Source organism: Diabrotica virgifera, chromosome 5, assembly GCF_917563875.1.
Source record: "Diabrotica virgifera virgifera chromosome 5, PGI_DIABVI_V3a".
In the NCBI taxonomy this organism is placed as follows: Eukaryota; Metazoa; Arthropoda; class Insecta; order Coleoptera; family Chrysomelidae; genus Diabrotica; species Diabrotica virgifera.
The window spans coordinates 127,982,566-128,009,940 of NC_065447.1; the positions used below are offsets into that span (position 1 = coordinate 127,982,566).

Below are 27,375 nucleotides of genomic sequence, written 5' to 3' on the forward strand. Positions count from 1 at the left end.
TACTACTACAAATAATAATGATGATGATATCATCGGGCGTTTACTTATATATTAGAATGAACTTTGCAACCTCACGCGTCGGCCTTGGTCAAGGGCGGACAATTTATGATATGCTTTACTTTCAATCAAACATCTTTTGTACAGGGTGATATTATAATACCACACCTCCCCGTTTTGTTAAAATTACATATTTTTAAAATGAGATTGATTGTCCATCATCGCCTTTTAGGAGATAGACCGTATATTACTTATATAGTTAAAAAAAATCCTATTCTACACAAAAGTTTATATTTTCCCTATACTAAACTGGTATTTTATAACCTATCACTAGTTCACGTGCTTTCACGTCGTGTCTTTTCGTCCTTTTTTTTTTCGTTCACTAATTCACTTCATCAAAACAGTGTCCACAGTGAATGAAATTGATCCTAATTTTTAAATAGTCTTTTAGTGCCTATAAGCCGTAACTAATCTAATTGTAACAAAATCTCGAATTTAATACTTCCTAAGCTAAGCTAAATATTACCTAAACCTCTATTAAATGGCATATAAAAAAAGAATTTAACGTTATTTTACTATTTCATCTTATTATTTTAGTCTTATTTTGATTTATTTATATACGCCTTACTAACTTTAAAATATTGTACCTATAATAAAAATGTAATCTCTCTAAAAAACTTCTAATATGTCTCTAAAAAACTTCTAACTCTCTTGTACCTATAATAAAGATTTAATCTCTCTAAGAACTTCACTTTTTGTGTCCCTTTGCTTACTATCTACTAACACTATTGTAAGATATTGTCTATCCTTAATTCAAACACTTCCATTTTCTGCGAAAATTTAACCTGAATTCATTATCTACATTTAAAAATAAGTTATTTATAATTTACGTTACTTTAGAGAAAAAAAAATTACAGCTTTAATTCTTAGACATATTTCAATGATTAGCTACTTATTTGCTTAGTATCTTCTTAATTTTGCTTCTTTTCTTGCAATTTTTATGTGTCTTCTTTCATTTTTCCCACATATTTTACTAAAAATTCTCTTTTTTGTTTCTTTTCTTCTTGTCTGGTACTACAACTCATATAATTAATTTTTCTTCATATAATAGCACTTCTACAGTGTATATAATTCATCTTCATATACATATTTCATATAACAATCATATATCATTTATCTCATATATCATTTCATATAACATCATAATCATCACTTCATATGCTAGCTCCGATACCTTCGTTTTACCTTAATAAAAGAGGTTTCACTCGGATGTCTTAGTTCTCCGCCAATATTAACCCGAATTTTCGCCCTGATCTGTACGCACCATTTAGGTGGTATAGTTAACTCAAAACACGAAATAGGTATTTTATGCGGTTCAAATTCTTTTAAAAATATCACAACCTCAATCCCTTGCTTTGAGGCCGTTGTTTATTCACGAATAATCATGAATAAAATAGGTACCCTTCAAAACACAGAGTGGGTCTCTAATAAGCTTTCAAGCTTCTATAAGTCACTTCCTAATTTGGCAGTACCTTCCAGTACCTTCCTAATTTGACAAGAGCAGTGGGTTTCTTATTGTCTGTAGTTGCCTCATAATATTTAGCTTATAATATTGTTAGTTATTCTTCTTATCTATATAGTTCTTCTCCAAATTCCTTATCTCGACTCATCAGGTCGGTTCATTAAAAATATATCTCTTGCTTATATCAATGTTTGTCTTAAAGCTCTTATATCAACGTATGTCATCACTAATCATTATTCATTAAAAAAATAATTTATATATCATTTATCGCACAAAAATTATTAATTCAGGTTCATATCATAAAAAATTTAACACAAAATCGATTAAAATGTATCTATAGAATCAATAAATATCAATAATAAAAACAACTGGCTAATAAAAATTCAATAATAGTATACATATTCGTCAATAAAAAAAATAGCATATGCAACAGTTAGATAAAAATATTCAAAATAAGTTCATATCTCAAAATCCGATAGATATTTTTGAAAAAAAAAATTCGATATTCCATAAAATATTCAAAAATAACCGTACTAAAAATAGAAATCGGATAGAAATTTTTCAAATAAATTCAATAAAGATTCAAAATTCAATAAAAATTCAAGAATAGCATATATAATAAACTTCGATAAAAATATTCAATTCAAAAATCACTTCATGTTTCAAAATTCATAGATTTTCTTTAAAAAATCGATACATCATAAATTATTCAAAAATCAGCAAAGATAAATATTCAATGTTCAATAATGTATATGTAAAAACGAGGGAAGCATTTTCAATAAAAATAGACTAAATTTCTTACTTACATTTTATCACTTTGTCTTTTCACTGGGTTGGGGTCCTATATTCTTCCTGGGTCCTGGTCAGTTTTCGCCGTCTTCGTTTCCAAGCTGGTGCCGCCATCTTTGTTCCTTACAGAAGATCTCCAATTAGTTTACAGGAACGCCATGTCGTAAATAAGTGTGTGGTTACTGCCTTCTAGGTCCCAATTAATTAAAACTCTCTTCTTGGTTCAAATACGTTATATTTACTTTTAACTCCATCAACGATTAACCATAATAAATTGTTTACATATCACAGTAACGACCTACCTTTACATTACTGTAACCCTATGATATCATCATCATTATTATTTGTAGTAGTAATGTAAAGGTAGGTCGTTACTGTGATATGTAAACAATTTATTATGGTTAATCGTTGATGGAGTTAAATGTAAATATAACGTATTTGAACCAAGAAGAGAGTTTTAATTAATTGTGACCTAGAAGGCAGTAACCACACACTTATTTACGACATTGGATGATTAAAGTCTCGACTTTGAACATGACCAAACCATCTCTCTCATTTTGGTATCAATTGGTGCCACACCTAGACTTCTCCTAATATACTCATTTCTAATTTTATCCTTCTTTGTCACTCCACTCATCCATCTAAGCAATCTCATTTCCGCCACATGCATTCGTTGTTCCTCTTTCTTTTTCACTGCTCAACATTCAGTTCTGTACATCATAGCCGGTCTTATGGCTGTTTTACAGAGTTTTCCCTTCAGCTTCATTGGAATTTTTCTGTCACACAACACACCACTCGCTTCTTTTCACTTCGTCCATCCAGCCCTAATTCTACTGCATGCATCTCCATCTATTTCTCCATTACTCTGTAATACCGATCCCAGGTACTTAAAACTATTGCTTTTTACAATCATTTCACCATCCAAAGATACCATTTTATTTGTAGTAACTCCATCTTTAAATGGACATTAAAAATACAGTACAACCTGCCATATCCGGACCTGTCATATCCGGACCTCCCTATATCCGAATGGATCTACGCCGTACGGATCTACCGAAATCTACCGAGAAAGGCAGTTTTGCTGTTGGACAACGCACTAAAAGAAGAACTAAAAGATGGCAAAATAATGCATTATAGAACCTATAAAACGTGTCTATCGACGAAAGTTATTGACGGCGTTGATTACTGGAATGTATGGAGGAGAAAACGTTTCAGAGACTGTAAAAGAACGTGTAGACTGTAGCGGTCTTGATATCCGGATTTTTTCATATCCGGATCGGTCTGTCGCCACATTGATCCGGATATGACAGGTTTTACTGTACTCTGTTTTTGTCCTATTAAGTTTTAGACCTTTTTCCTCAAGAGCTTGCCTCCACTGTTCCAGTTTTTGTTCTAAGTCTCTTTCACTATTTCCTACTAACACGACATCATCAGCATACATTAAGCACCATGGAATGTTACGCTGTAGTTTCGCTGTTACCTGGTCCAAAACTAATAAAAATAAATAGGGATTAAGCACAGAGCCTTGGTGCAATCCTAGTTTCACATGAAATTTATCAGTCTCTCCCACACCTCTGCCCTACTTTAACAAAACATAGTAACTCGAGTTACTAGGTTTTAAAAAATTACATGATTTTTGAAATCCTCGTTAAAAATTACGTATTATATAATATATTTTTTTACATTGTACCTTCTACAGGCTAACCCAATCAGCTGATCTCTTTTTACTTTATCGTACTACATACGCAGTATGAGTATAATAGATAAAGTTATAGGATCGTGCAAAAAAAAATTTTCAGATTTCACTTTTTTTCGACGTTTTGAGTCCCCCTGAGTCTAAAAAGCAAATAAAAAATTATGTCGGAAGTATGTAGGTACGTACGTACGTATGTACGTACGTATGTCGCCACCGCCCAGCAAAAACTACTGGACCGATTTCGATGAAATTCGGTATGAGTAAGTTTAAGAGAATTTTGTCGAGAAACTAAGCTTTTGAAAAAAACCTCTCAAAGGGGGCCGAAATAGGGGGGTTATTTGGGGCCCATTTTTGCAAATTTTGACCGAAACGAATGAAATTTAACTTAAATTTAGCTCATCGATAGGTAAATAGAAATACGGAATTTGACATTTCCAAATCCAAAATGGCGGCCAGCATGGCCGACCGCCCACCCGATACATTTCCCTACCAATCTAAAAACTTGTTTAAGATAAATTTAATTTGAAAAAACATTTATTTAACCTAAAGATGGGGCTATAACAAGAATATTATCGTTTTTCAGAAAAAGTTATGGGTTGCCTATATTTAAGGGGTCAAAATTTGACATAAATTTGAACTAAATTTTCTCAAAAATGACTCCAAGGAATTTGTTTATTTTTTGAAATATTTTTGATATCCTATCATTAAATTGAATAACATGGTTCAGATTTCTTAACTCCTCATAGGAGGGGAGTTATGAGTTTTGTATAAAAAAATATTCGAGTGCCCGTAACTACCTCTGTAATAGAAACTAAAATTTGAAATTTGGCAGACATATATAATACTTTATTATCTATTAGCACAATAAATTTTACCTACAATATGGCTTCCGGTTTAACCGGAAATGAAAAAAAAATCTTAATTTTTTACATACGCCCTGTATATTTTTATATATTTTGAAAGAATGTAAAATTATTTTTCCAATGACATAAAACTCGTTGCTGTAACTCAAAAACTCGAAAAGTTACAGAAAATTGAAATTTTGCTAGAATCTTGTGTGTGTCCCCTCTCACGCGATCATAGCAGAGCATTTATAGGGCAGTCAATGAGGGTATTTGGCTCCGAATTCCATCCTACTACATCGATGTACTTGATATTTTCACAGTAAGTAGGGAATAGCTCAAGAAACAAAATCTACCCTATATACTATGGCGCTTTTATCTTGGGGCAATTCCCACCCCTTCAAGGGGGTGGAAAATTTATTGGTCAAAATAAGCATGGAAGTGGCTAGAGAACCTATTTTTAAGCAAAAACTGATCCATACTTTTTTTTGAGAACTCAATACTTTTTGAGTTATGCGTAGTTGAAAATTGGCCATTTTCATTTAAAAATGACACGTTTTCGGACGGTTTTTTGTGAATACCTTAAAAACTATGCATCAAACTAAAAACACTATATAATTTTTTTTTTTTTTTTAATTATAAATAACAAAGAGATTCGTTCCTTCGTAAATTTTCTATTTATAGTACAAAAAGAGATATGGTAGGTAAAAAGAGTTTGTTTTTTGGTGCATGCTCAAAGTGCTCATGCTTTTGTAGTGTTTGAAAAGGCCTTTAAAACGAGCACCGTTAAATGTCGGTTACATTCAAACTAAGCGAGATATGGTGCAAAAAATATATGACTAATGTACTTTAAGGAAAAATGAGAAGTACATACATTTAACCCCTCATTCACCAGAATTTAAATGCATTGTTTTTCTTTTGCAATACCTCTTAATATTTCTACTTTCAAAAAGTTGGACGGGTGAAAAAAATAAGATCAAATTATAGAGCGCATTTTTAAATTTTCTTAAAATTCTTCCTTTTGCTCCATGCAATTCGAAAATAAAAATGTTCTATCCCCGAGAAGTGGTGAGAACCGCCCCCATGATAAAAGCGCCATAGTATATAGGATAGACTTTGAATTAGGAGATTGGGCTTTGGACTACTCCCAAAATTTCATTACAATCCATGCAGTAAAATGCAAATATTTTAAACTATTAATTTCTCAGAAAAATGGACTAATTTGAAATGAAAGTATGACTAATATTCTATTGATTTATGCAATATTCTATAGTGTGTCCCCGAACATTTTCTCAAATGCGGGAATTAATTATGCGTAGAACCATAAAATATTTTCAAGTATACATGGTGTTTCTAAAATATCAAAATAACGAGTAACTTTATTATTTTTATAGAATGCCAGTATCTAGTACGATAACGATAATAGATCGGTACGATAAAGTTCTCGGGCGGCCCTTCCGTCCAGCGTTTTTTAGTAAGTTGATGAATAGCATAGATATCCTAGAGAAGAACATAGCAAATAAAGTTACTACCTCGCTCTTCTTTATTTTACTAAGATCTGCATTATGTAAAAACTAGTATTTTAAGTTACTAGGTTTTGGAAAATTATTTCGTCAAAATTTATAATATATTGGCGCCATTGCGCATTGGTTTGAAGATACTAGCTTTTAAATAATTATTTTGACCTAAAAATTTTGGCGTAGGAACTTGTCAGAAGACAGCAACTTTCAGTTACTAGTTTATACAACGTTTATTTCCACCATTTCAACGACCACTGATAGTAGCATATCAATATGCTAGGTTTTACACATTTCATTTTTTCTTGAGTTTGCTGCATAACTAACAGAGCTCAGTAGTTAATCAACGAGAACAGACGTGTTTTGTTTGAGTTCGGTAGTTAAGTAGAGCCGCGAGTGTTATATATTACGGCAAGAAATCTGCTGCGTTTGTAAACAATTAAAGTAAAATGGATCATTCTAATTATCTTTCAAATAGGAGTAAATTATTAGTGTCATTGTGTGTTAAAAGGTAAGCGCCATGATTTCCTATAATTTTTCTATCCATTAGAATCTGTGATAGTGGTGAAATAGAAAGTTTATTTTTTTTATTTGTTCCAAAATCGATTAAAGAATAGGTCATTGTCTACTTGAGTGTGCAGGGCATAGAGAGAAAACATGGGTGAAATACTGGGTGTCCAGATTAAAATGAGGTACATGGGGGTAAATAGAGAAATCGAAAACAGGGTTATAGAGTCGGATAAATGGGAAAAAAGTTGCGAACCTACTTTAATGCGTGACCAACCGTAATTCGTTCGTTGCTTTTTGCGATTTAAAATTGGTCTCTCTACGGATATACAGGGTGAAAATATGAAAATGTGCATGTTCAAAAACCACAATATTTTCTTTATTATAGAAGCTAAGATCATCAAATTCTCAGGGCATGGGTAAAAGGAAGGGGCGATAATAAAAATGGCGTCAAAACATTGTAGGCCTACGATGTTGCGCTAGGCCGTACCTATTGATTTTTTATTAACACACGGGTGAATTGCTTTTTGTAAACATTTTAAAAACGTAAATTCAACATTAATTCAATATGGAAACCATAATAAAAACAAGAGTTGAATTAAAATAAAATAAACCTATAGTTTTGGGCACACAAATGCGCAACTTTTCTGCCACTAAACGAGCTGTTAGTAAGGGGGTTGTTAGGTATAGTGATAAAATTATCGAATTTTAAGACGTCACTAAACTTGTGTGGGATATTCATTATTATCATGGTATATCATTTAAATGTGAGTGTATAAAGAAAAATTGCACATTTAAAAAGGATTGTATTTGTTTTTAGAGGACGTTCTGAGGACAATAATTTAAACGAGCCTTTAGACCCAGTTCCCGGCATTTCAAAGAATGTCCATTCAAGGGATCAATTATTTGAGAAATTTCCGCAAGATAATATTCTACGAAATGTACCCGAAGAACCCTCTGATTTTGACGACTCAGATGCGGATCCTGATTATGAACCTGAGAACGAAAATAAAAGGCATAAGACATATTTTAATTTGCAAAATGTATTTGATTCGCATGAAACTGGTTTTGCAAGTTTGAGTACAAAACTGGATCTTACCAAGGCTCAAGATTCTGCACCTGCCAAGGACTCTTCGAAGAATATCCAAGAAAATGTCTGCAATAGCCCGGTTTTAGATGAAGCAAGTACTAAAAAAGAAGCTGACATACTCTCTGTTTGTACACAAGTGATTGAAGATATGTTAGATAAAGTTTGTGCAACCGAAGACAAATATAAGAAGAAAAGCATCATAGATCAAATTCAGAAACATCCTGTATTACCTTCCTGGTTGAAAACTGATTTGTTTTCAACCCTGTAAATTTCAAAGTGTTCGTCCAATAAAAACTTTCTTCACGTTTTATATATTTTATTGTGTGACGTGAATTTATTAACGTAAAAGATCGAGTTCTGCGTTGCTAATGAGTTTATTTATTAACAAAAAAGAAAAGATAAGAAAAACGTCTGTCATTAGAAAAGTCACTGAAAAATCTCCTCTCCCTACGAATCTCAAATAATACTTCAAAATAATTCAAAACTAGTGTATCAACATATTCGATATTGTCACCCATACCTGTTCCTGTTACCCATAGTGCGTAAAGAAATAAAAGTTTATATTGTGTTACTCTTATCTTTACGTACTAAAAGAAACTCCCAATAATACAGTCCATTTAACAAACCCAGAGAAGACAAGGCGGTTGAATATTCTCAAGAAAGCACTAAACACTTCACTCTCAAGCCGCTTGCCTTTTCTCCATGGTCTATCTTCGAACCGGATGAATGATTCTCCACGACTAGTGCTCCACAATTCCAGCCCAATCGACTTAGAAGGTGCATAGCAGACGCAGGTATACATAGGCCTCCCCTAAAGCCTAGTGTATCGAGGTAAACTCTTTATTAAAAAACCACAAAGTGCAGTGATAGCATTAAACAAATATTAGCTTTATTTCTCATAGATTGTTTCCTCAGAACTAATATCTGCTAATTAATTAATTTTTATAACATAACTTAAATTGTAGAAAATTGAGAAAGCTATGCCGGTCTGGAATATGTATTTTTGTATGTTTCAGGTGATGCTCCGAGAATAATAAAAGCTACAAATTCGTCTTTTATTTTTTGCGTGTCTTTATTTATTTCATCGTAATCCAGATTGGCATATGCATTATTTGATTGTATATTTAACAGTAATATAGAACCATAAATAAATTATCAATTAAGCTATCACTCTTCTCAGAACATTTGGTGACTCTCTTAACGAAGTAACTAGTTACGAAGTAACTGTTACACAGTAACATTTATTTTTTAAATAGAATTTAATTTATTTGTATAAATTGTGTTCATTTGGATTTAGCAAGAATACTTCTCTTTATTTCTCGTTTTTTCTCTTGTTCATTTTTGTCCTTTTGTATTTCACTCGAAGTATTATTTAGTTATCTCTTGCATTCTCTCTTGTTCAATTTTTGCATACTTGTTCTCCACTCGAAGTGTATAAAAAAGGACAGCTCTCTGCACTTGAAGGGATATTTCAGTAGAAAATACTTCTTCGCTTGCTCTTAGTGTAAGTAGTTTCTATTCAACTCCCAGCCAACTTGTTGTTGTAAGTAAAACATGGACACTCTCAAGAAAAAGCGTAGCACTTATAAGGCTCAGTTCACCTGCATAGAAAAGTGGTACAACGCTAATATCTCTTGTGATGATAAACATCAGCTGATGTCTCGTATACACATTCTCAAGGAAAACTTAGTTAATTACGACTCCATTCAAAATGAAATTGAGTTACTGGATTCAGAGGACAGAGAGGAATATGAAAATAAATGTCTGGATCTAAAATGCACATTACAAGCTCGAGTCGAAGCCTTAAGTCAAGTGTCTTCTCCACCAGATCCTGGTCATTCCTCTCATAATAGCCGCTCTCATATAAATATTAAGCTACCAAATATTCACTTAAGGCTATGGGTACATAATTCGCAAATATTTTACGTGTATCCCTACTTTTTCTGTCTTTACACGGCAAATTACGCGTAGTAAAATTCACACTGGTATGAATATGTAAACATTACTAGAATGTCATTCTACTTGAAAATGTCATTATTAATTTCAAGAGATGGGTTTTGAATGTTCTTGGATAACTGTTATTTTTATAATTGGAAATTATTAATTCAGTTAATAAATGTGATAATTTTTTCACTAACTATGTATTCAGTGATTGTAATAATTTATTTGTACAACAAAGACTAATACTCAATCGAGAAAAGAGGAAAAGTGTTAAAGTGATTTTTTAATAATATATTGTTCTGGAAAGCTTACAATTTTGAACATCTTTAACAACAAAATACTTGTATCACAGAATATATTATCCTGATGTATTCTCTGCTTGGATCTCCCACAAATAGTATACAATAAATAACTTTTTATTAAGTTTACGTCTTAAATCAATTATTTATCAAATACACTATATTTCAATAATATTTAATCAATAACTCAACATATTCCCGATGCAATGTCAAATATTTAAAATTGTCACTGATTGTCAGTGTCTGACTGACAATATATGCTGACAATATTATATTCGGCTGAGTGCGTTGTAAGACAAAGATAGATTTGGAAAATTTTACCACGGCATTGTGTTTATTTTTTGCAAATCCTGAAAAAACCAATAAATATTTTTGAAAATTTTAAACGCAGAATGAAAGACTAAATTATTACCGAGGGCCGAAAGTCCCTTAAAATAAATATAAATTTTATTTTGAATGATATATTTGAAATTAAAAATCACACTAAATTTTCTCTTAGATTTTCACCCCTGTAACTTATTAAAATAAACATTATAGAAGTTCTCAGGGACTTTCGGCCCTCGCTAATAACGTGATCTTTCATTCTGCGTTTAAATTTTTCAAAAATACTTATTAGTTTTCTCAGGATTCGAAAAAAATGAATCCCCATTTGAATTGCATTGCAGCCGAAAATACGTTCCGATCCTCTTAAATACTTTTAGTGGAAATTGCATCGAATACCCTTCATTTATAAACTTATTTAGAGCCCTAATTATCAATAACTCACAATTATCATCAAATGCTGAGAAATTCTTTTATTTAAAATCATATCTCAAAGGAGAAGCGTTAAAGCTAATTGATAAGTTGCCAGTAACTGATGATAATTTTGTCATAGCTTTAGATTTATTACACAACCGGTATAGTAACCAACGGCAGATAATCCGCTCATATTATCAGCAGTTACTAGCCACACCTACATTGCAAAAAATGTAATTCGCAGTCTCTGAGACAATTCGTTGCAAATTCTAAGGCAATTCTCGATGCCTTAGACACGGTAAAGTTAAGTAAAGCAGAATTATTTGAATCCTTGCTTGTTCATTTATTGGAACAAAAACTTGATTATAACACTCGACGCTCATTTGAAGAGCAAATTTCTGTGAATCAACTTCCAACTATTGATGAGTTTTTCGATTTTTTGAGTAAGCGATGTGTTGTTCTGGAAAATATCAACTCTGAGAATTTCATTGCGGATCAAAAATCCACGTCTAAAGCAGCTAGATTCCAAAGTAATGACAATTCTCACTCGAGTAATTTCGAGGTAGTTTTTCACTCGCAATCAAACCCCTCTAGTCAAAGGGATTCTAAATCAAAGCCATATACCTTACAGCCCAAGGTATGTAGCTACTGCTTTCAACAAAATCATCGCATCTACTCATGTACCAAGTTTTGTTCATTGCCTGTATCAGATAGAATTGAATATTCAAAAGCCAATAAGCTCTGTTTTAACTGTTTAGGTAGTAAGCACTTTTTACAAAATTGTGAGTCAAAATCTACCTGTTCCCTATGCCACTCTAAGCACCATTCTCTTTACACAACACTCACCACTCTAAAGTTAACACTCATGCTGCAATTGAGCCCTCTAATCACTCACTGAACCACGGAGAGTCTTCTACTCGTCCTACATCTCATACTCTTCTGACAACTCAGCCAGAAATTGACCAGCCCAGCGTCGTACATCAAAATGACCTCACTTTACGCTCAACTGTACTATCGACCACCACACCACATGACACTCACGTCTTGTTGGCCACAGCTAAAATTCGCATTTATCCAGTAAATGGGCAGCCTATTCTGGCCAGAGCCATTCTGGATTCTGGAAGTCAAAGTTCATTTATCACTGAGTCACTAGCTACATCAATAGGATGCAAACGGTATCCTTCCAGTCTGCATATCTCTGGAATCCTGAATAATAGTAATGTCATTAAGGAAAGAGTTAAAATAGATATATTTCCTGACTATTCTTCTGCTACGCAGTTTACACTTTCTTGTGCAGTAGTACCTTCTATTACAAATTGTTTGCCTCAGATAGCCATTGACATAAGAAAGTTAAAAATTCCCTCTTATATATTAAATAAGTTGGCCGACGAAGATTTCGGTCAACCGGCTGCAATTGATTTGCTCATAGGAGCTGATGCCTACTATGAGCTATTGCTACCAGAACTTGAAAAGTTGGGAAAAGGATTGCCCTCTCTTATACAGACACAGTTAGGATGGGTTGTGTCGGGCTCTGTACCACTCAGCTATCTTAAACCTCACTTTGAACCTCACCCAAAATCGTACACATTTCACTCGACCCTCGGTTTTCAAGAGACCGATGAATCACTTAATGAAACACTAGATCGTTTCTTTCAACAAGAACAAGATCTTGATGTTTCCAAAAGTTCTGAAGAGGACGAGCTTGCCGAGCGAATCTTTATTTCAACAACTAAAATTCTGGAGGACGGCCGCTACCAGGTCGACCTCCCTCTCATTCATCCTTTAGCTCACAAAAAATTGGGCGATTCATTTATGTGTGCTAAAAATAGATTCCTTTCCCTTGAGAGGAAATTTGTCAAAGATCCTTCCTTAAAAGATAAATATAGAAAGGTTCTGATGGAGTATATTGAGCTAGGACACGGAAGGGAAGTCCCTCTGACACATTGTAACTCAAAATTTGAAAATAAATATTTTGTTCCACATTTAGGAGTTGTAAGAGATCAAAGCTCTACTACAAAAATGAGAATCCTGTTTGACTTTTCAGCTAAGACCACTTCAGCTCTCTCGCTAAACGATATCACTCTCTGTGGTCCCAAAGTTCAGCCCGAACTGTTCGAAATTCTTACCAGATTCCGCACTCATAAATATGCATTTACTGCAGACATAACGAAAATGTACCGGCAGGTGAAAATGAATCCTTCCTTTCACTTTCTCTAGAACATTCTGTGGAGAGAAACTCCCCAAGATCAATTTTCCTGCATTGAACTAACTACAGTTTCATTTGGTCAAAAAAGTGCTCCATATCTAGCCTGTCGAGTTCTAAAGGACATTGCTCAAAATCCCTCTTGTTCAAAGGCAGTACAAGATACCCTATTGTATCAGACTTACGTGGACGACATCTTATCAGGCTGTAGTACTGAAGAAGAAATCATTTCACTGCATCGTTTGTTAAGCTCTACTCTTTCTTCCGCTGGCTTCAGCATACACAAAATAAGATCCAATTCTTTTCTTGCTTCGTCTTCTGCAGAGTTTAGCAGCTCTTCGAAAAAAATTATTCCTGAAGAAGGGCCATGTAAAGTGCTAGGCATTAAGTGGGATCCCACAACTGATTTATTCCAAGTTGACATTCCAGAATCACTTATTGTTAGCTCACCTACCAAACGTAAGATTCTCTCTGTCATAGCGCAGTGCTATGATCCTCTAGGATTTTTCAATCCTGTAATTGTTCACGGAAAAATTCTGATGCAACAAATATGGGCCAAAAATTTCTCTTGGGACCACATTATAACCGATCCCAAGCTTCTAGATAATTGGCTTAAGTTCTTGTCAAATTTAACCAACCTGTCCTCTTTTTCGGTTCCTCGGTGCATAATCGGCGGAAAAGATGTAGTTCAAGTCGAACTACATGGGTTTTGTGATGCCAGTACTCAGGCATATGGCTGTTGCATATATTTAAGGGCAGAATACTCTGATTTATCGGTGTCATCTACACTTATTGCTGCTAAATCGCGTGTAGCTCCATCGAAAAAACCTCTCACTATACCGAAACTAGAATTATGTGCAATGGTTCTCTTAACCAGTCTCTACACAAGGCTCTATGCGATTAGTGTTGCCCAAAATCGGTCTTGGTCTTGCAGTCTTGGTCTTGTTCTTGCGTTTTAGCAAGACCAAGACCAAGATCAAGACCGCCTTATTTTAGCAAGACCAAGACCAAGACTGACCGTGCAAGACTTGAGCAAGAACAAGACTAAGCCTGCGAGACTCTTGCGTCTTGCAGTTTGAGTGTCGTTTTATGGAATAATACACGGTGTAACAAAAATACAGGTCATAAATTTAATCACATATTCTGGGACCAAAAATAGTTCGATTGAACCTAACTTACCTTAGTACAAATGTGCACATAAAAAAAGTTACAGCCATTTGAAGTTACAAAATGAAAATCGATTTTTTCCAATATATCGAAAACCATTGGAGATTTTTTATTGAAAATGAACATGTGGCATTCTTATGGCAGTAGTATCTTAAGAAAAAACTATAGTGAAATTTAGACACCCCATAAAAATTTTATGGGGGTTTGGTTCTTTAAACCCCCCCCCCCAAACTTTTGTGTACGTTTCAATTTGATTATTATTGTAGTACCATTAGTTAAACACAATGCTTTAAAAACTTCTTTGCCTCTTGGTACTTTTTCGAGATATTTTGTATATTATTTGTCAAATCCACCACATATTTGTATATGGCTAAGTACGATTATGGAGACTTGATAATAATAGGAAAATTTATTTATGATTTACATCTTTAGGTATATTTTGAACCATATTAAAAAGAAGTCACATCTCGATAAAATGTGCCTTATCGAAAAAATACAAAGAAGCAAAAAAGTTTTAAAAACACTGTGTTTAACTAATGGTATCGCAGTAATAGTTTAATTGGAACGTACACAACCATTTGGGAGGTTTAAAGGAACAAAACCCCCATAAAATCTCTACGTAAACATATTAGAAAAGAAGCCCCAACTCGATAAAAACTGCCTTGTCGAAAAAATAATAAGAACCAAAAAAGTTTTAAAAATATTGAATTTAACTAATAGTATCACAATAATAATTTAATTGGAACGTACACAAAAGTTTGGCACAAAAGGGAACAACCCCCCCCCCCCATAACATTTTTATGGGGTGCACAAATTTCACTATAATTTTTCTTTAAGATATTCCTGCCATAAAAATGCCACATGTCCATTTTCAATAAAAAATCTCTAATAGTTTTCAATATATGTATTGGAAAAAATCGATTTTCATTTTGTAACTTCAAAAGGCTGTAACTTTTTTTATGTGCATATTTGTACCAAGGTAAGTTAGGTTCATTCGAACTATTTTTGGTCCTAGAATAGGTGATTTAATTTATGACCTGTATTTTTGTTACACCCTGTATATTAGTTCGGATATATGCTTAGAGACTATGAGATACAAAAAAATATGTAACAAAAATTTGGAAAATTGGATTTATCCGCATTATGAACAATACGATGAACATACATACCGAATTAAAAATATAAATACTTATTTATTGGATACGTACTCAGAGGTCATAATAAATTATTATACAATGTAGAAATAAAATATTTCATTCTTTCCTAATATCAGACGACACCTTCGCTCCGAAATTACTTACAATTGATCAATTGTCTAGATTTTGAGAATAGCAACCTTTCATAAAATAATCGTCTTGTGTTGTGTGACGCCGACACGACAGTATAATAATATCGCATTGAAACGTTTAAAGAAGTATGTCGCCTAAAAAGATGATAAAAATATAATACGAATACCATATCCAGTGTTACGGACAACCACTCATTTGTTTTTCCTTATCCATATCGTAAAGACTAAACGTCCTACTTATAAACTGTTTGCAAGGTGTGCAATTAGATATTAGATCAATCGGCCAAACAAAATTTTTTGCTGAAAAAGCACTAGATAAGATAATGCCTGGCTACCCTGTATAGTCCATTCACGCACGTTAAATACAAAACCTTCAAATTTCAAAAAAAAAGAGATATTATTATATAAAAAGAGATATTGGCCGATGTGTGATTTTGCCATTGTTTTTTTTTATTGTTAATGAAGAACTTATGAGAGGATGGGCGATCGGGCTGCGTTAAAAACTAAAAAACAATGTTTTTTTTAATGAAATAAACAAATTACTTATCGACAACTGATAAATAAAGTTTAAACTTCAGTTTAGACACTTCTAGATTTCGAAAATAATATTTTTTACTTGTGTTTTTGAGCCTTGAAAATCGTAATTTTTCGAATTTTTCAGTTTTAAATTGTTTATAACTCGGAAACGACTAACTTTAGACAAAAACTACGAAAGACCTTTTTTGTTCCATATGATTCAAAGAACCTAAAATAAGTATGCCAGGGCTGAAACAATTGATTTTTATAATTTGTTTAAATTATTTTTTAAATAAATATAGAAATAACTCAGAAATTACGGCATTTCGGTATAGAAAATATTACATGAAAATTAATTAGTAGTTATTATGGTTGAAAATGCAAAAATATACAGGGTGTTCTATTCCAAATACGAAAGTTCATTATATTTTCAAAAAAACGAAAGATCTGACAACAATGTGTAATTACCACTATAATATCGGCCGCATTAGAAGACCTTTACCCACCAAATTCTATAAAAATCGTTCAAGTCGTTTCCGAGATATTTGAGGCGTTCCATACATAAAACTCACTCTGTATAAATGTTATTTAATTAAACTGCGTGTATTACTTTGTATTAATTCTTATTAAAAAAGTCAATCTTCAAATTTTCAACTAAAAACAAAAATTATCAACTAATAATAGTTTTAAAGCTATTGCGTACTGTGCTGTAATTTAATTTGTTTTTTTTTTTATTTTTTATGTGAATAAATGGAAAATTTTAGAACTCTTTTATTCCATTTCATTTCATATACCTAATGTGAGAGTCCATCAATCCCTTTCTAGACAGATAATGTTCTTTAAAATACAGTCAATTTTATGTCATTTCCAAAATGGAAGATTCCAAAAACCTTTTTTATAAGAATAAAATGTCCAATGAGGTATATATCGAATCAGATTTTCTAAAGATAAAATTTGAACCAAATATGCCATCCGCTCCACGTTGGGAATGTATAACACGGATAAAAAAGAGAAGATTTTAAAAACGCTCTGCCCACTGTTTAGTGATGAAAGAAGAAAATTATTCTGGACATATTTACCATCAAACAATAATTCTCGTGATTTATGTACAGTATCCGAGGTCTAGTTGGTATATAAGTTTAGTATTTATATAATATATTTATATTTTTTACATATTTCATATATTTATTATTATGTTGGATATATTAATGTATAAGCTACATGTTTAAGTTTATTATTTATTGTCAATGATAAGCGCACATACTTTTCATTAAAACTTTAGAAACATCTTAAGTTGTATTTCAGTTTATTTAAAAAAAAATAAATTTAATAATAAAATAATTTTTTCGTTTTATTTCATCGACTTACTATATTTTGTTTCAGTTTCAGTGAACATAATTGTCAGTTGAGATGCGTAAGCATAAACTAGCAACTAAAAATACTATATTTTACGATTTGCTTAATTCTAAAAAAAAAACACAATCTTAGCCGCAGCAAAACATAGTAAGTAATATTTAGTTATAAAGGACTAGGTTACTTTTTCTTACTTTATCGAAATTTTCGCTAAAAAGTATATAGATTTCCATCATTAGTCTTGTTTCAGCTTTTATTAGAAATAAGAGCAATCCAATTTTACAAAATCTGTTCTCCTGAATAATTGTCTAAATCATAGTTACTAGGTTTTGCCAAAGTACGGCAGACCTGTCCTAACACTAGTCGTTACTAGCTCATACATATCCCTCACAATCTTTACATATTCACCAGGGACTCCTTTCTTATTGAGAATCTCTCGAGGAACTCTATCATATGCTTTCTCAAGATCAATGAATACCATATGACCCTTTCTTATTGAGAATCTCTCGAGGAACTCTATCATATGCTTTCTCAAGATCAATGAATACCATATGACCGTTTGTTTCTTTACTTCAGTATTTTTACATCAACTGCCTTATAATGAAAATTGCATCTGTTGTTGATCTGCCCTGCATAAAGCCAAATTGATTCTCGGATATTTCGGTCTCTTCTCGTATCCGTCTATCAATTACTCTTTCCCATATTTTCATGGTGTGGCTAAGCAGTTTTATAGCCCTGTAGTTTGTACATTGTTGTATATCTTGTTTTTGTAAACAGGTACCAGTATACTGCTTCTCCATTCGTCTGGCATTTGTCCAACTTCCATAATTCTATTAAATAGGCTTGCTAGCCACCTTGTTCCTGTCTCTCCCAATGCTCTCTATACTCCCCAGGAATATCATCTGGTCCTACCGCTTTTCCTTTCTTTATTTTTTTAAGCGCTTGAGCCACTTCCTCGTTTGTTATTTTGGTGACCATTGCTGCTACTGTCTCCATTGACTCTACAGACTGTCTGTCAAATTCTTCATTTAATAAGCTGCAGTGGCGGTTATCCCTTTAGGTCAAATTGGTCAATGACCTCCCTGTAATAATTGTACAATCAAACGATTATAATGTAATTATTTCCTTAAAAAAAGAAAATTTTCTGTATTAAAAATGTTCGGAATACAATAGTATCGTTCAAAGTTAAATTTTGCTTTTATTGTATTGACTTTTCAGTCATTTTGTTGTTGTAAAATATAGCGACAAAGATTCCGCCAAAATATTACTGATATATAAACAGGAAATACGAGCTGTTTGACGGTACCGAAAAGCCAAATTTATCTTTGACTGAAACTACCGCAATATTACTCTTAAACAGCTAAATACGAACATTCACGATGGTCAAGAAATTTATTTGACCTCACTGTGAGAATACAGCACTGCGAATCCGAACGTTCACGAAAATACGCACTTATATGCAAGTTGGTAAAAAATCGTGGTCATTGACCGTCGACCGTTTTCGTTGTTGAGACTAAAATCTCTCAGTTTCTATCTTATCTACGCTTGAGACGTGACTATCTACGCAGGGAGTAAGATTAGTTCGGAATTTACAAAGTTAAGTTAAGTGCTTTCGTGAGATTAATATTATTTTATTATAGATTTTTATAAAATGGCGGTAGTGGTTAGTATAAATGAACTCCAACGCCAAATGAAATTAAATTGAAGAAGAATCGATTTACTTTTTATATCCGCATAAAAATGTAAGTTTTTATTTATTTTAGGTTTTGAGTTTAAGTAGTTTGTTGATATTCTGGCTGTTATAATTACATATTATATCATACTATTTATCTGATTTATTCGACAATTAGTAATGAAGACTTGTTCCTTTTACTTATTTCATATTTACTTGTCAAATAAAGATCCGCTTAAATTTAAACAACATATTGCAAAGTAAGTTATAAGAAACCAATACAGATGATGGAATAAGAAATTATTTAAAATGGGATTTGTAGGTCTTGTTTTTCCAAAAAAATCTTGAACCACCAGATATGACCTTACCCTTCACTTACAGACCAGCCGCCACTGATAAGCTGTCAAAGTACTTTCTCCATCTCTTTTTGACATCCCTTTCGTGAACTAATATTTTATTATTTTCATCTCGGATAAATCTAATCTGATTAAAATATTTTGCTTTCTTTGCTCTCTGTTTGACTATTTTATATATCTTCGTTTCGCCTTCCCTGGGATCAAGTTAATCGTATAGGTTTGAATACGCTTCTGCTTTGGCTTTTGCTACTGCTACTTTCGCTTCCTTTTTCGCCACCATATAGTTTTGAAGATCTGTGTCGGATCTGGTTTCTTGCCACTTTTTATATAATTTTCTCTTCTCTTTTATTTTTCCTTGTACTGCGTTTGACCACCACCAAGTCTCTTTATCCTCAAACTTTTTTCCTGACGTATTCCCAAGTATTTCAATAGCAGTCTCTCTAATACTACTGACCATTTTTCTCCATGTTTCGCCATGTTAGTTAATACAACATGTGAAGATATTGAATATATTTTTGTGAATACAAAAATATTGTAAATATTGTTTTTATTACATGCATATTTTCTAGATGAACATGCATATTTTTGGGTAAAATACTGCATATTTATGCGCATATTTCTTACTTTTTTACAGGCATATTTGCCTAAGTCTACTCATCAATGCCATTCGTTGGACCGGAACCCTTCTGTTGCGTTGCAAAGGCAGTTATAAGTAACTTTCTTGTAGCCGTCTACAAGAAAGTGGGTAGCTCACAAATCTTTGAAATGGTGGAGGAATTCACCAGGTCAAAGACAGGCGAAACAGTTCATTACAGAACATTCGCAAAAATTTACGGCAGACCTAATAAGCAAAGACAGGAAAACAGTCAAAGCCATAGTAAGTCTGCTAACAGGGCACTGTAAGCTGAATAGGCACTTAAAGCTGATGGGATTGGCAGATGATGACCTGTGCAGATTCTGTCACCTGGAAGAAGAAACAGCAGAGCACATTTTATGTCATTGTGACAGTCTGGCAAATGTGCCGTTCTTTGCATTAGGAGAACAAAATCTAACGGCAAATAGCTACATGGGAGGTTCAGTCTTGAAGCTATTAGACTTTTTAAAGAGGGTCTGGCTAGAGAATGTTATCTAAGACTAGAGGACCATAATAGATCTGAAAAGGTCGCAGTGGATTAGGCCAGAAAGCCACCTCTCTAAATATATCTATCTAATCTATCTATCCTGTCACAGACGTCTTAGGTGGGAAACTATGTAATGTTATGTTAATTATTTATACATTTATAACGATAATTTCCACCTCCACCAGTTTTATCTCGTTTTCTTTCTTTATGTTTGTTTTATGTTTTCCATCGTTTGCGTTATTTTTGTGGTTATTAGCTCGCTCATCACTTTATAGGTTTTTATCGCTAAATCTTCCACCTCCACTAGTTTAATTTCTTTTTATCTAACAACTTAATGTGATGCCCGAAATCAATATATGTAAATATAATCAATCTATTTACATATACATATGAGCAATATTTTTATTTTTCGACAAATTTTTTTAGGGAGGTGGTCGGCGGATTTTTATCACATTTTAGTATATTATTGTACGTAACAAAAGTAGCCTTTATATATTTTTTAGCCCTCTATCTATCTTTAGCCTTTTTATGCTATATTTGAAGAGTTATATCTCTGAGCCCGGTGAACAGATTTTATCACACAATGTCTCATTTTTCTTGTTATGGTGTTAAATTTTTATTTTTACACGTCAAAAATGTTACAAAATTTTATGATTTTCAAGTATGTAATTATAGTCTGGGCAGATTATCGGAGAATAGGCCATTTTTGGGAAAAGTTATTTACCAGCAATTTTATTGTTGGAATCGAATGTTATGATCCTATATATTAATAATATAGGTATGTAAAGTCCGCAGATAGTGTGATGCTTTTTTTTATAAACAAAATGGCGCAAGAAAATCGTGTTTTTTTTCAATTCTTGCTCTATAACTCCAAAGATTGTAACTTTACACCAAAAACACCAAAAAAAAATTCACCGTAACTAAATTATGCATAGACATGTTTTTCCTAATTAACTTTGACGAAAACTTTTCTCTCGGAAAATTCGGGTTATTCCAACAACATCTTTATATTTTAACTAAAATTTTAGGTGAGTGGTTATTTATCAATAATTAAATAGCTTAGTAATAGAAAAGCTCTTTTGGTACAGACTATATTTACAGAAGCTGATGGAAATGGAATGAACAGTTCAGCAACAATTAAATTGTTAATTAGAAATTTACAGTCGATATAATAACCACAATTATTATGATGCAATAAGAATAACTATGATTTTTGTATAAAAAGAGTCTATATCTATGTAACGCACTTTACAAAATTGAAATTGGACTATTTAAGCAGCCTCAGGAATATTTTAAAATTATAAACAATTTTTGGCTATAAACAAATATAATATCTCGGGAAATATTAAATTAAATTAAATTGTGAAAACGGTACTGGAAAGAACGCGGCAGGACGCTTCTTCGAAAAGAAAAAACGTTTAATTGCGATGAGTGGTTCCTGAGATACAACTGGTCAAAGTTGACTGGCATGAACGGCGAAGATATAAACAATATGATGGTAATTTTCGAACCATCACCTTTTTATTTCAGTCCTCTTTCTCCACACAAATTTTCATATCTTTAAAAGACTCATAACATATATTATAATAATAAAAACTGTCAGTATTACGAGTGAAAAATACCAAAAATACCAAAATTTCAATCAAAAATCAGGTTGGATAAAATGGAATCTCAAAGTTCAAAATCGGTATACGTTAAAAAAATGCATTTTCTCGGCTTCCCATGGAGCAATCTTCTTCATTTTTTTTGTTCCCAAGTAACTCAAGTAGAGCCATCTAATTAATGCATTATTAAAAATGTCAAAGTTGTTTGTGTTTTGTTACAATAAATTAATTTATTTATAAGGCAATAAAACTACATAATTTATATTTTTCCAGTTGTAGATTTTTTTAGACAAACTTATCACATGACAAGTGTACCTTTTAACGTTTAAAATGCAAATATTCGCATTTGAAAGCTATATAATTATTTAAACAATCTTTGTTTAAACAAATAATTTTTTTTAAATAAATAAATAACTTTATTATACATGCCGGTTAACTTTGACTGGTTGTATATCATGAAGCCCTCATCGCAATTAAACGTTTTTTCTTTTAAAAGAAGCGTCCTGTCGCATTCTTTCCAATACCGTTTTTATAATTTAATTTAATTTAATATTTCCCGAGATATTCTATTTGTTTTTAAAGCCAAAATTTTTTTTATAATTTTAAAATATTCCTGAGGCCGCTTAAACAGTCCAATTTCAATTCTGTAAAGTAAATTAAATAGGTATAAAGTCTTTTTGTACAAAAATCATAATTAATGTGTTTATTATAGCGACCGTAAATTTTTAATTAACAATTTAATTGTTGCTAAACTGTTCATTCAATTTCCAACGGCTTCTGCAAATATAATCTATAACAAAAGAGCTTATATATCACCAAGTTATTTAATTACTTACCTAAAATTTTAGTTGAAAATTAAAGATTTTGTTGGAAAAACCCGCATTTTCCGAGGAACATTTTCGTCGAAGTAAATCGGGAGAAACCTGTTTCTATGCAGAAGTTAATTACGGTGAATTTTTATTTAAGTGTGTTTGCTGTAAAGTTAAAACCTTTGGAGTTATAGAGCAGAAATTGAAAAAAAAACACACAATTTTCGGGCGCCATTATGTTTATAAAAAAAAGTAGCACACCATATGCGGACTTTGCATACCTATATTATTAATATATAGAATCATAAGATTCGATTTCACTAATAAAATTGCTGGTAAATAACTTTTCCTTGTATTTTGCTAATTAGCCCAGAGTATTTTTAAAATTTAACTAAACGAGAAAAAATGGATACCGGTAAACGAAAGGGTTTTTAAATACCATTCAAACTAGCATTTGTAAGTTGATATTCTTCTAGTATATTCGAAGATCTACAGCTGACTAGAAATCGCCAATTTTTGGAAAATCGCACTTTTTGTCATTTGTACATTGATAGTATTTTTGCCTGACAATAATAAATTGATTAAAAATTTATAAATTTTATAAATATAGGTTTTTTACAGGCAAAAGTTATGCACGACCTAGTACACTCAAAACCCACCAAAGGACACACAGCGGAGAAAAGCCTTATAGATGTATAGACTGCAACAAATCCTTTTCGCAAGCGGCAAATTTAACCGCGCATGTGCGCACGCACAGCGGCGAAAAGCCATTCCGGTGTCCAGTTTGTGACCGTAGATTTTCTCAAAGTTCTTCAGTTACAACTCATATGCGCACACACTCTGGCGAAAGGCCTTATAGGTAAGATTTTTTACATAATAGAGTTCAATGTAAACAGATAAAGTCAGTACAATTATATAATTATTAATATATAGATTTCCGCGGTCAGGTATATAAAAATTACTAAGTTCTCGGAACGAACCGCGCTGAGAATGTAAAACTCGACGTTTCGGCACCCTTTTTGGAGCCATTATCAAGAGGGGTATGGTTCCTTTCGAGTTCGGGGTCTCAATCTACCTACTTCCCTCACTCGTGACGTACCAGTAGTGTCTTGTTCTCGGTCAAGCGGCACTGAGGTCTCAATCTACCTACTCCTCAGTGTCGAGTGACGACCTGTCTTCGCCTGTGTAGTTCCTTTTGTACTCTTAGTACGCGCGGGAACTGCATGCGCGGGAGAGGCCTGAGTGGGATCGATTGGCGCGGGGAGTCACTGAAGCTGCGGTCGCCATGTTGCCGGCAGCCTTTTAGCGTCATCGCGTGTGTTTAGGCTGTCAGGGCGTTTTTCAATATCGATGGCTTCACGGATAATTCTCGATTTTAACGTGCATATATATATATATATATATATATATATATATATATATATATATATATATATATATATATATATATATATATATATACAGCCTGTCTACTTGAGTTGGAAACATATGGGAAACTTTTTTATTATTAATTTTACGAAAAAAAGTTATTCTTTATAAAAAGTTCTGCATGCCCCAAAACCTAAGATTCAATCATCAGATATCAAATTTTCTGAATATAATACGAGGTATGTCAAAAAATATGAACTTCGTTCAAGAGTAAAGTATCTTTATTTCTCCCAATATCGAAAATGCTTATTCTGAAAAGTTGTTTGGAAATAAAAACTAAGCTCAAATATGCAATTACATGCTTCTAATTGGAAAAAAATATTTTCCAAATTTTTCTCAAATTTATTGATACTAACTTCGTTTTGATTCATTACACATACGATAACTCTTTTATTATTACTTTTACGAAAAAAAGGTATTCTTTATAAAAAGCTCTGTAGGTCATAAGGCCGAAGATGCAACCAACAGATATCACATTTTATTAATTTTATACGAGTTATGTCAAAAAATATGAATTTCACTCAAGAGTAAAGTACCTTTATTTTTCACAATATTGAAAACAGTTATTAAAAAAGTTGTTTAGAACTAAAAACTATGTGTCAATATGCAATTACATCCTTCTAATTGAAATACTGTGAAATATAAAGGTGCTATAATATTGAGCGAATTTCATATTTTTTGACACACCTCGTATAAAATTAATAAAAGTTGATATATCATGGTTGTGTCTTAGATTTTAGACCATGCAAAGCTTTTTACGAAGAATAACTTTTTTTCGTAAAATGAATAATAAACGAGTTATCATATTTGTAATAATTAAAAACAATGTTGGGTATCCTTAAATTTGAGAAAATTTTTTTTTTTTAATAAGAAGCATGTAATTGCATATTTGATCTTAGTTTTTAATTCCAAACAACTTTTTATCATAAGAATTTTCGATATTGAGGGAAATAAAGGTACTTTACCCTTGACCGAAATTCATATTTTTTGACATACCTCGTATAATATTCAGAAAATTTGATATCTGATGATTGAATCTTAGGTTTAGGGGCATGCAGAACTTTTTATAAAGAATAACTTTTTTTCGTAAAATTAATAATAAAAAATTTCCCATATGTTTCCAACTCAATTAGACACGCTATATATATATATATATATATATATATATATATATATATATATATATATATATATATATATATATATATATATATATATATATATATATATATATATATATATATATATATATATACTGCGGGTCTTCTAACGCTTCTAACAATCTGACCAAAAATGGTAACCTTGCTCCTGTAGTAATCCTTTTACAAGTTAACAAACAACTTTTTTAACTTGCTACACTATACTGACGAAGCCCAAATAGGCCGAAACACCGGTGTATATAGTTGCACAGAAATGTATGGAATGATGACCCTTCATCATTTTATATATTTCTAACTAAATTCACATTCACTTTACAAGTATTAGCCAATGATTTTGCTTATTTATTTATATATATATATATATATATATATATATATATATATATATATATATATTGATAAAAGGTACGCTGTCGCCTCGCGGTGAAAACTATGACTACCTCGCCTCACCCATTTGTAGTTCTTTTTTTTCAAAAAATATATGCATATATACAATGAGGGGAACTTTCTAATTAAGAATCTCTAAAGAGGGGAAACGATTTTAAATGTTTTTTTTATATATAAATTTACGGTGAAATACAATGCGCTGTCGCCTCATAACTATATATGACTAAGAATGAAAGCCGGTAAGTTGTTGCCTCAGACGGCGTTGCCAAATATTGGAAAATGAATAAAGGATTGAATGGGTCGAACTTTGGTGCTCAGCGAGAGGTAGGTATTTATTACGGATATAGGTAAAGAAATAGTGGGAATTGGTTTACATCTTCTATTGTTGTTTACACTAAAAATAAAAGATGGTTATTTTTGATATTTTAAATAAGCTTAAGATATGAACATGGTTTGTTTGGATTATGCGTGTAAAATTTTTTTATTAGTAGATATTTCAAAGCTAGTATTTTGCAGTAAATTAAGCTAAGCCAAATTATTTTGTGTGAATTATTGCTCTTATACAGTAAAATTATAAAGGCTCTTAACGATATAATTTATTATTTGCAGTAAACCTTATTACCTATCTCACAGAAAAAAGTGTCAACGGTTTATTTAAAAATTTTAATTAAAAACCAGTTGTAAAAATGTTACAACAAAACGTATTCTTACAGCAAAGTGTACGAAAATAATCCATAAGGTGGTGAAAGTGGGGTGGTTTTAAGGGCGAAAATGGTTTTCTGAAATTTCTGGCTAAACATTTTATCGTTTGAAAAAATTCAACGCAAAAGCTGTGGGCGATAAAAAAATCTACAATTTGTGTAGTGGTCTTTTGATCCTAATCTCAAAAAATTTTAAGAAAAACTCAAAACTAGGTTTTTAGGTACCTAGTTAATTTTTTTCTTCTACAAAAATAATTTCATTATGTTTTGTTTAAAAGATAAGCGGATGTTTGCGAAATGAGGAACTAATATCTAAGTCGTCAAACCCTTTAAATGAGGCTTTGGTTAGATGTTTATTATATCTAAGAATAAAAAAGAAATTATAAAAATAGCAACAAAAAGTAAAAAATAAAAATATTTCTATATTTTTACTTAAGCAACATATAAAAAATTTACATATGCCATACATATTTTATTTCACTTTTATAAGATGTTGAATTTTTGATTTTATAATATTGAAATTCACCTCTTTATCTAGATGGATATACGTCATCTTGAATATAATTTGCAAAAGTGTTCTCTTAAAAAGTTTGTTTTTTAATATATCTTCTTTGTGGAGACACATATGAATTGCATTCGGAATCTTCCCTCGCTTGGGTTTTTTATGCTTTGTGT

The 27,375-nt window shown here is 32.1% G+C and overlaps 1 protein-coding gene across 1 annotated transcript in view; it reads left to right on the forward strand.

Annotated features, from left to right (window-relative positions):
- Positions 1–27,375, forward strand: part of LOC114346228 (protein glass-like) — an 898,758-nt gene that overhangs the window by 782,068 nt on the left and 89,315 nt on the right. The window contains exon 6 of the mRNA XM_050651564.1: positions 23,646–23,883. Within this exon, the coding sequence (XP_050507521.1) occupies positions 23,646–23,883 (238 nt within the window). The remainder of the gene's footprint in view (positions 1–23,645; positions 23,884–27,375) is intronic.